This window comes from Lepeophtheirus salmonis, chromosome 13, assembly GCF_016086655.4.
Source record: "Lepeophtheirus salmonis chromosome 13, UVic_Lsal_1.4, whole genome shotgun sequence".
Lineage (NCBI taxonomy): Eukaryota > Metazoa > Arthropoda > Copepoda > Siphonostomatoida > Caligidae > Lepeophtheirus > Lepeophtheirus salmonis.
In genome coordinates, this window is record NC_052143.2 from 2,909,227 (window position 1) to 2,918,551 (window position 9,325).

At 28.8% G+C, this 9,325-nt stretch overlaps 1 protein-coding gene across 3 annotated transcripts; it reads right to left on the bottom strand.

Annotated features, from left to right (window-relative positions):
* Nucleotides 1–1,372: 1,372 nt before the first annotated feature.
* On the bottom strand, nucleotides 1,373–8,878 carry LOC121128559 (uncharacterized). Of its 3 annotated transcripts, none has more exons than XR_011783269.1 (5): nucleotides 8,571–8,585; nucleotides 7,769–8,063; nucleotides 7,660–7,709; nucleotides 5,651–5,752; nucleotides 1,373–1,591 (listed from the first exon to the last, which is right to left on the bottom strand). XR_011783269.1 is itself a non-coding variant. In XM_071892906.1 (5 exons), exons 1-3 carry the CDS (start codon nucleotides 8,818–8,820, stop codon nucleotides 7,700–7,702), a joined length of 372 nt encoding a protein of 123 aa, XP_071749007.1. In that variant the 5' UTR covers nucleotides 8,821–8,878; the 3' UTR covers nucleotides 1,373–1,591; nucleotides 5,651–5,752; nucleotides 7,660–7,699. The 3 variants fall into 3 exon arrangements, 2 of the variants coding, with proteins under 2 accessions (XP_071749007.1, XP_071749008.1); XM_071892906.1 differs by lacking the exon at nucleotides 8,571–8,585 and adding an exon at nucleotides 8,754–8,878; XM_071892907.1 differs by lacking the exon at nucleotides 8,571–8,585 and adding an exon at nucleotides 8,238–8,322.
* Nucleotides 8,879–9,325: the final 447 nt, after the last annotated feature.

The window sequence follows — 9,325 nt, forward strand, 5'->3', positions numbered from 1 at the left end:
GGATAAAACAGAAAATTATTGATCAATTATTTAATATTTATAGCACTCACCCAACAAGCTATTTTATATCCATTAGAATTTATATTGCTTACCAAAGTGTTAATTGCTCTACTTATTGGAACAAGAAGTACTTTTTTTTGTCCAAAGTTTTTCCAATATACAGGGTCTTGCAGATAAATTGGGACTGAGTTTAAATGCATACACATCAATAAGGAGAGCATGTATATATGATTTTAATGTATGATTTGAGAGTTTATTTTATTATCTTCTGATTGAGCCGATTTTGAATATGATCTGACAATAAGTAACGATGTAGCAGCGAAGGAGGTCAACAATCGTCGAACACGTTGACGCGGGGAACAACCCTCTTGCTATAATTAAGGCGACTGGCTATACTAAATTTACTGTTTCCTGGCTTTACAAGGGCTAGAAGGAGGAGGGTAAGGTCCATAGGAAAGCCCACTGTCCTAGAAGTAATAGAAAGAGAACCTTAACAGCAATCAATCTATTTTTGTAGCTACAAAACCTGACCCTCAAACTCCTTTGATATGAATCCATTGAACTTTAACTTCTAAGAGTAGTTAAAAAGACAGATTTGTGCTACATGCCGCAATAGCATCAAGGCCCTAAAGGTATCTATTAACAAGCACTGACAGCTATTGATGCAGCGAAAGTTGTCAAGACGTGCTAGGCCTTCAGGTCAAGAATCGGGAGAATGGTTTTAATAAAAGGAAATTTCATTGAATAACATTATTGCCAACAATATAAAGAATAAATTGAATAATGACACTTATTTTCTACTTGCAACCTTTGTTGATCTAGAAGCAGCTTAATTCAGTACCAATTTATCTGCAATACCCTGTATTTATAATATATATTTAATTAAATATTAGTTGGTTACTACTTGAATAATGTTGAGTCTTAAACAAAGCAAAACGTATTATGTTTGCAATAACATAATTAATTATATATTATACTGATTAGCAATGGTATTTATTTATGAAATAACTAACATTTCCTTGAAAACCAAAAGAGTTAAAGAGTTAACTTATTATAATTAAATTCTGTAACTTGATTTTTTTTTATATATAAACGAAAAAGTATTTCAAATTATGTTCTTTTAGTTTCTGAGTTTATGAAGCAGAAAATTAAAATTTTGTTCTTAAATAAGAAATAATTAGTATTGGGGTCATAAGAAATGAATTCCTCTCGATTGGTTAAGTTTTTTGTAACTTTATTAGGAATCAGTGAACTACGTGATAGTTTCTCAAATCAAGGAATAATTAAACTTTTCCTTCCCCTCTCAATTCTTTTGTTCAAATTAAGTAATATATACATGTTGTTCTCAAAAAAAAAAAAAATGTTCACCCTGTTTTTTTATAAACATTTATTTGAAAATAAGTTTATTTGACAACTTCTTAAGATTAGTAGAGGATATTAGCAGCTACATTGATGATCAATACACTCTATCCATCTAAATGTTAAGGTTGAAAATGCACAATCACTGTCTTTGTTGCAATTCCCATCATGTTCTACATACTGAGGAAGACACACATTTTCATAGCCATCCTTGAACCTTTTTAGGGAACATCTATATAAAAAAGAATGGAAAAAATAATTTATTTTATTTAAATATTGCTCTTACATATACATAAAGATTATTCGAATTGATCAATTAGTTATGCAGAAATACAAATCAAGATGATAAACCTATTAAACTTAATTGAGTATGTCTATTTAAAGGAACAATGTGATGTAGATTCTATTTCTTGTGACAAGAGAAAGAAAAAAAAGCCCTAAAATTATTTAAGAGTTTGTCAATTCTTTATTTAATAAAAGGAAATTGTATATTTCAATGAGTTTATTTTTATCTACTTTATGTAATCACTTGAAGTCAAAGGCTTTCCATTTGTTTCCATTAATATTGAGTAAAATAAAAACATAAAAACAAACTCCTTCCAGAAAAGCTTTTTGAATAACTTGATTAAATACGGATCGTTCAAAATCAATAGCTTGATAGATTTAGAAATCAGTTCTTTACATTTAAAAAAAAACAAAATAATGTTCATTTTGATGTTGATATATTTCTACAATTCGTTATAAAATAAACTAAATTAAGAGTTTTTTTGATTTCAACAAAAATATGGATTGTTTATGATTGCTTTCCATATGGTAAAAAATTATAAGAAGTATATAATCGTAGGTACAAAAACTCATACATTCAGGAGTGTTTATAAGAAAAATAACAGTACAAAACAACTAAATAGAAAATTTATATAGGTGCTCCAATTTTTGTACAACTCTGTAAGTTTGAGTGATAACTAATAGTTATACCGTATAGTCAGTTCACATAGGAAGCCATTTCATCTGCCCTCCTTGAAAGAATTACAAAAATATATTTTTTAAAAAAGCTCTGTTTTAGAAAAATCTTCTATTCAAATAATACATAAAAAGTTTAGATTTTCTTTCGATTAGAACCCCAAGATTAATGTTACCTCATTCAGAAATTTTTTTACTCCACTAGACGATTGATTTTAAGTTATTTAAATGATTCTTTAATTATATTATAAATAAATATAAAAAAATTGAATCATTTTCTATTATAATTTGGCACTTTTTCTAAAATTTGACATCCTATAAAACATTAATCGTAAGAGGGAGGGCATGAACCCCATATGCCAGGATAACTCGCTGTGAGAAAGGTTTACGGCAATGGTTTTGATATAAGAGTATATTGAAATCAAGCCATACTGCCACTTTAAATAAAGACGTTTTTATTAGATAAAACAATCAAGATTTAGTCACGAAAAGCTTAACTTATCATTTACTAAGTGTATCGCCTACGTTATTACGAGCAGAGCTTGTAAAAATTTTACCTGATCCTTCAATTTTAACTAATAGATCTAATCTGAAAAAAAAAAATATTATAAAACATTTAGAATGATGTTACATGATTGAAAAAAATATTATTTTTCCACTTCAATGTTGTCTAAAAGGATAATGATCTCGAATTCATTTGACTTATAAAGAATGTATACGTTTAATTACTTATAGAGCTTCAACAGCTGGAATTCACCAAATAAACGTTTTTGTATTCCAGTAGTCAATTACAGAACCTCATCGCATGCTTTGTGTTTCGACATGCTGTCTGTTAACACTAGAACGACAAAGGGTATCATTTTTGATACCCATTGGGGATTCAATCAAATATTGTGAGAAAATTCTTGATTGTATTTGTTTATAAGTTCATGAATTCTCCTAATTCATTTTATTAATCACAAAAAACTAAATTATAAATTAAAATTAGTATTCGTTTCGTTGGTACAGTGAACACTACCTAGACAGACGTGGGTATCATATTTGATACCCAATCATTTCAAATAATATGTTTGTTCTACAATTGTGTATGAACATGCTCAAGCCTGTTTGAACAGGCTGATGCAATTTCAAACATGAATAAACTTCTCTAGATAGGAATCGTGTACATTTCTAGTATAAATATAAACGTAGATTTTTCTGAACTATCCATTCTGCTTCCACCTTTTATTGTGCAAGGATGTCTAAGAAAAAATTATCCATTGAAGAAAAGAGACATTGTCTTGAGTGCACATCGTACTCCGATTCAGAAGGTGAGGATTTCGAATGGGAAAAAGATGAAGAATATGTCCAACCCCCTCAATCAAGTTCTTCTGATTTTGATGACTATTTTGATGTTTTTGACAAGCCTGTCGCTAAGTAATTTTCTTGAATACCATTATTAGTTTTGCTAGATACTAGATGTATTTATTAACAACTAATTGGTATATTTAACAAGAAATGCCAGGATGCAATCAAGTGACTCAATTCCCGTCTTCTAAGAAACATAAATCAACCGACTTATTAGAAGAGTCAATGTATGTTGTCAAAGATAATACAATCTGGCACAAACAAATAGTAAGTGGAGAAATTTCAGCCCGTTTTAGCCAAGAAAACATTTTGAAGGAAGTCTTAGGTCCATCATCATTTGCAAAATGTAACATCATTACAGATAAAACATTATCAGCTTTTGAACTCTTGATCGATAATTATATTATTGATCACATTGTATAATGTACAATAGTTGAGGCTCGTTCAAAACTTAAGAATGATGTATGAACAACCAGCAAACGAGAAATACTCCAACTGATTGCAATAATGTATGCAAGAGGAATCTTATCCAAAGGGCAGCCGACAGAAGTCATTTTGTCAAGAAAATTAGGGATCAATCTCTTTAGGAATACTATCCCTCGTGACAGATATAAGGAATTATTAAGATATATCCACTTTGATATTCGTTCCACAATATCACAAAGACTTCAAAACGACAAGTTGGCCTTGATTTCAATGGTATGGGATCGACTTGTCGAAAATCGTAAGTCATCATAGAGGCCAGGTGAAAATATTACCATTGATGAGCAACTATTCCCAACAAAAGCTAGATATCCATTTACCCAATATATGGCTAAAAAGCCTGATAAATTTGGTATAAAATTTTGGTTAGCAGCTGATGCATCGTCCAAATACTTGGTAAATGGATTTCCTTACTTGGGAAAAGATTCTCAAAGACCAGCAAATAGATCTTTATCAGAATATGTCGTAATGAAGCTGATGGAACCATATTTGGGTAAAGGGAGGAATGTTACAACAGATCATTTCTTTACGTCATTGTCTCTTGCAAATGAACTTCAGAAAAATAGGACGACTATTTTTGGAACTATGAATCGTGCTCGCAAAGAAATACCGACTTCTTATCAAAGGAAAAAAACAAAAATGTTTTTTTCTTATGATCTCTGTTCACAAAAGTGTTAAAGTTTAAGATGTACGAAAAAGGTTACCAGAATCAATCCAGTATTATAATGAAACTAAGTATAGAATTGATATTCTAGATCAAATGACAAGACTTTATTACAGCATAATGTCCTCTAGCCGATGGTCTTTACAAGTTTTTATAATATTTTGGATTTTGCTGGTATAAATGCTGTTATCTTGTACAGAGAAGTGACTGGTAAAAAATAACTCGTCGCCAGTTTTTGAATAATTTGATTACCGAACTTATTGGTGAATATGATGAATCAAAGGATGATATAGAAGAAAATAATCAATTATTTCAATCCCTATCAAACTGTTCAATTAAAAATAGAAGCTGGCGTACAGTCAATTGTATGCTAATTTCTTGATATGTGTTATTATAAAAGTTATGTTTATTTTTTTAACTAAATAATAAATCGTCGGAGAAAATAAAAATTAACACATTACTTTTAATTTTATCAACCACTAACAGTTACAAATATTAAAAAATAAATAGGTATCATTTTTGATATCCACCGTCGTTTAAGGGGGGTCGTTACTATCCGTCGTTCTAGTGTTAAAGGTTTTGTTCAATTTGTATATTTCAGCTATAATGCTAATAAGGCTTTCTTTTGAAATTGAATTTTTCTAAATATCTAATTTACTACATAACCTATAATATAAGTATTTAACGGGAATAATGGAGACTTTCATGGAGTTATTGAGAAAAATAAACTTCATCTTATAAGTGCGTTAACATAAAAAAACATAAATAAAACGTTTTTGGCAAATTTTAGTGATAATTATTAAATTATATAACCTACACATAATTCATATGTACTACCTGAAATTACTTGGACATGTCTTTCTCATTAATATCCGGCCATGAGCATCATACATATCCGAACATGTGTTTCCAAAAGCATTCGCACAACGGTAGCCCTTACTATAAATATATATATTTATTAGAGTACTTATTAATAATGAAAGTAAGAGGTCTTTTTTATGTGCAAAACAAAAAGTTTTTAAAGTGCCCATTTATTTAAAGAAGGGGGAAACCACTTTTAATTAATTACTTGGCAGAAAATTGCATCTTTATATCATACATCTATATATGAATTACACTTTGAGAAATACTGTATTAAAGTAAAATCTTTTGAGATATTAACTCAGTGTATGACTTTTTTATATAAAATTTTATTTGAAGTATCTTTTATTAGTTTAAAATACAGGGTATCTTGCTATATTATACTTTATTCGAAATGGGGAAAGTCAAAATCATATAGTTATAAAATTTTACTGTATGCATAAAGTAAATTAACCTTTCAGATGAATGGTTCTTCATCCGTTCTTGCATTAACTCTTTGTTAGTGAAGTGTGATATTATGGAGCCCAATACTGAGAAAAATGCTTTTTATGTTTACAATCTACATTTTATTGCGAATACTTTTAGTATGGTCCTACAACAATAAATCGGATAATATGCAATTATTTATTTATCCTGATAATGTATTGTGTATGACATATTTGTATTTGTAGAAATTTTTAATTGAGATTTAGAAAACAAAATTCAATGTTTTGCTTAAACTTCGTTCTTTTGATTTCTTTGATTGTTCTTTTATTTCAACGTGAGGGCAGAGTTCATAGATAATATATAGAGCAACAGAGTTATTATCACGGAGGTTCTTATCGATTCAAGATGACCTCATCTGATGTTAGGGAATTTATGGTAAATAATCATTAAAAAAGTATTCTTTTTTTTAAATTCTCAGAGCATATACAAACATTTAAGTATAAGTATATCATACAGCGGGAGCACATGATTATTGACGTAATCTAGGGCCTCAAATAATATATGTTTATCTGTGACTTAGGTGTACAACAATAGTAACAAAGTTATAATATTTCAGCATATTATGATATATATAATACAACTCACACTGATAAAATAAATAAATAAGAATTTACAATCAGAATAAAAACTTTTATCTTCTTTGAACTCCAAACTCGTGTAGTTTAGAAAAATTTTAAATATTGATTTATTTTATATCGATAACTTATACCAAAGCAAGTATTTTTAGTTCATATTTACTAATGTAAAATGGATGTAATTGTAAAAATAATAATCCTAATTGTCCATGAGGTATTTTGTAAAATCGTTTTGTGAAAAACTTTTTATAATTTTGCAAAAATTTATTATAATGTTGTAAAAACTTTTTATAATTTAATAAAATAAGTTTTATTTTGTGATTTTTAGGACGAGTTCACTAATTGTGTTATAAAAGTATGTTTAATAGAACAGAAATTACCACACATTCACTATTAATCATTATTCCTTAGCTATAACTTTTACGACAAAGTAAATTTTATTTGTTTTCTAAATTCATTTAGCATGATAATAGTTACTAAATTTCTTCCATTCTTTCTTGTTTTTCAATTTCTTCATGATTGAAGTGAAGTTGAAAATATTATATATTTTTTTTACAACTGGCATCAGCAAACTACATATTGAGAAACACTATGTTAAGTTTTTTAAAACTTAAAATATTATAATCTTTTTTTTTAAAGGGACACTACATTAACTGAGTATTCAAAAACATTATTTCAAAAATATTTTATTTAGAAATCACTATATATTAAAGCACGGTCAATAAATGGTTTCTTGGAATTATTATTTCAATAATTTTAAGGCTGAAACTTTTATTTAAATATAAAAATAGTTTCCCTCCCAATATTTTTAAATCAAAGTGACTGTAAAAATTATTTACTTTCAAAACAAGTCACCTACTTTAACTTAGCCCAAAAATAGCTAGATAATTGATATTAATTTCAATTAAGAGTGATATACTTTACCCGGTCTCCACACAATGGAATACTGAGATATCTGGATGGGTTAAATGATTCTTAAATAAAAGAATAATAATTATTATATATACGAGTTATTTTTTTAAACATAACTTACTGTTTTACTGTCTTGTTCGATACAAACAGTGTGATTTGGGAAAAATTTCCCTCGTATCCTTTTACTCCGCAGTCAAAGTCCGTCAATCCCGCTATTTTACATTCTGATTTCCCGAATTCAGAGAAGATGCAAATATGATATTTGGGACAGTCTTCATCCACAGAGCAAGGAGGTAATCTTTTCAGTGCTTGTGTATTGTTGTTGTACATATCCAAGAATACATCCCCACACTCATATTCACTATTTACCATGACAAGGAGAGAAGCGAAGATCAAGAGAGGAAGCATCTTTCTTCCTAATTTTAAGAATTAAAACTTAATTTGATCCTTGTTCTTTGTAGACAGGGAATTCAACACTTTCTCGTTATTTAAATCATATTTTTTTAAAGTTGGATTTTATGTATTTTTTGAATTTCTAAAATGATAGTCGAAATATGCTTTAACAACTCATAAATTAAAGAAAAACGTACTTTGTCTTAAATATCTTATCATATTTCGAACTGTATCATTGAACAAGCGTTTTTCATAGGAATTAGCCATTAAAATATGTAAATATTTTAAAATCTATTGTTTTAATTCCTTCCGCCCTTCTCCTTAATAACCCTTTATATATATATATATATTTAATGATTAGTTTAATTGAATAATTAAGTACTTACTTAATCTTTTAACAGGCGGCCTATGAAAATTACATTAGGGAAATTTGCATATTTTTATTAATAAAGAAAAGTCTATGTGCATTAAAAAGTTCTGAGCGTTTCTTTGTTTAATTTTAACAATGAAATTAACAATGTTAGAATTACTCATTTTCGATGGTACCAATCCATTGTCTACCCAATCCTACATTATTAGACAATGTAATAAGTGATTTTATCGAAATCTTCGACGTCCATATTACCAGAACGGCATCGTTGGAGCCACTGCTTTGCTATTAAATGCAATACCGTATTGGGTCCATAAACAACACAAAAAAATATGCCACCTACTTTGCCTTTTCACCTTGTTCGTAGTGATACTGAGGAATGAATCGAATTTTCTCTTTTTTACTTCCATTTTGGAACGTTGTAACACAGAACTTGCTTCACCAAACACAAAACTGTAATGAACTTTTTTTAAGTGTTCGCTAAAACTTATGCATACTTTAAGATTTTTTTTGATGTAATATATTAATCGCGAAGTTAGCTGAATAAAGACATCTAGTGTCAAATGTTCAGAAGTTTTACATATTCTAATATATATTAACGAACGACGTACCGTCATTTTTTAGTTTATCTTAGGACTGCATCCATCCCTTATCTAAGAAATAAAAATGCAATCAAGCGTCTGCAATATATTAAAGATAAATTAAAAAGGAATATATAGTTGTATAGGAACGGTATGTAGAAATAAATTAATGTTCAAAAGCGTATTCAAGAGGGGGTCATTAACCCTATTCCCACAGGCATCCAGTCGCCAAGAGGCTTCTTTTTAATCGACCACTGGACTTATTTCCAGAGAAAATTGTTTGTCTTTGATTTCTTGACTAGTTTAAACATATTTTTTGAGCTGGTAGCCCTTT

Excerpts from the sequence above, each read along its gene's own strand:
- LOC121128559 (XM_071892907.1), bottom strand. The coding sequence starts at position 8,307 with ATGGCTAATTCCTATGAAAAACGCTTGTTCAATGATACAGTTCGAAAT. Across the intron at positions 8,064-8,237 it reads GATAAGATATTTAAGACAAA|GAAGAAAGATGCTTCCTCTC; the intron begins GTACGTTTTTCT and ends TCTTAAAATTAG.